Source organism: Etheostoma spectabile, chromosome 8 (assembly GCF_008692095.1).
Source record: "Etheostoma spectabile isolate EspeVRDwgs_2016 chromosome 8, UIUC_Espe_1.0, whole genome shotgun sequence".
NCBI classification, from domain to species: Eukaryota; Metazoa; Chordata; class Actinopteri; order Perciformes; family Percidae; genus Etheostoma; species Etheostoma spectabile.
Window position 1 is genome coordinate 25,002,091 of NC_045740.1, and position 1,554 is coordinate 25,003,644.

The 1,554-nt window shown below is 38.2% G+C and overlaps 1 protein-coding gene across 2 annotated transcripts in view; it reads right to left on the reverse strand.

The window, feature by feature from the left end:
- Positions 1–1,554, reverse strand: part of ca5a (carbonic anhydrase Va) — a 31,237-nt gene that overhangs the window by 7,035 nt on the left and 22,648 nt on the right. For both annotated transcript variants that reach the window (XM_032523600.1, XM_032523601.1), the window contains exon 6: positions 327–485. In XM_032523600.1, the coding sequence (XP_032379491.1) occupies positions 327–485 (159 nt within the window). The remainder of the gene's footprint in view (positions 1–326; positions 486–1,554) is intronic.

Genomic DNA, 1,554 nt, shown 5'->3' on the forward strand with positions numbered 1-1,554 from the left:
AAGTTCAAGGGGGCCAAATACTTTCGCAAGGCACTGTAACTTGAAATAGCTACATTTCTAACAACTTGAGGTGCTGTTAACCTTGGTAAGTTCAGCTATATAAATAAAATATACATAGCGTATATATAGTTTTTATGTACTGTATATATTGTTTACAAGAGCAAAACATTCTTCATAGATCAAGTCTCATAATTTTGATCTCTTGAGTGCGCCAGATTGATGCATTTAACTTTAGAATGTACATTTTCTTACGGGGGGGACGCACAAATCCCTGTGGGAAACACTGAAACTAACTACCCTTGACATTTACTCATGTACACACATACCTGGTCGTGGCTGACTTCTATATGCTGCTTCATAATGATCCAGGTGACGGACTCGGTCAAAGGGGGTGTTGTCAGAGAGCCGTTGTAGGTCCAGTAGTCATCGGTGTTGCTAGGCAACAGACAGACAGGGTCGAACCTGGTAAACTCCACTACACTGCTCTACAGACACAGGAAGAAAACAACACACACGGCCATTTAACCCTCTGAGGTCTAAGAACATTTTCACATATCTTCTTAAATTGACCTTTTTAATGGTATTCACATACAACTGATCCCTGTGTGTTTCATATCAAAATGTTCAGAACAAACTCAGCTTTTTGTACAATGACGCCCACATTTTTTGTAGCGCAATGTGTAAAGAGATAATTCAACGCTGAAACGTTGATGTTGGCTTTTTTAAAGTCCTCAAATCTCTTTTGAAAACAAACCTTCACTTACGACGCTGAAGTTGGCATCCAATTCTCAGCTTCCAATTCGGCAGTTAAGGGGAAATTTAAGGGAAACTTAAAGCTGAAGTTAGTTTCCGATTGACCACATTAGACCAGAACCAAAACCACTGTACCTAGATTTGTCAAATCTGGACTAAATAATCCCACAGAAGCTAAAGATTATTAAAAACACAGTTTTACATTTGTTAAAGCTTTGTTCTATTTGTGAAAATGCAATAAAAGGGAGATTTGTTTTGGACATTGGACCAGGTCAAGATCCAAAACCACTATACCTAGACTTGTCGAATCTGGACTAAATTATTCTACAGAGTCAACACAGTGGTTTTGGATCTGGTCCTGGTCCAATGTGGTCTACATACTGTATGAAGAAGAACAGGGAAATCTCCCTTTATTGCATTTTCACAAATACAATAAAGCTTTACAAAGCTTGATCTAACCTGGCCTAATGTTGTCTCTGCGAATCGGATACCAACTTCAGCGTCGTCCTTAACTTATGTTGTGTTGTACAAATTGTTTTGGTGCTTGAAATTAATTTACCAAAGTCTTTAGGTTATATATGATTAAAATAGAAAATAAATGTCTGAAGTTAAATTTTGTAACAACGCTTTTTTGATGAGGAGTTTTGTCAAACATCGTTTGGACGCACCAGTGCGTCTATCTTCCTCAGAGAGGTTAAGATGTATGTTGAACTAATGTTACGGCCAAGGAAAGAACAAGAGCATCGCTGAAATCGCTTCTGGAGTGTGGTCTAGACCTACTCTATCTGTAAAGTGTCTTGA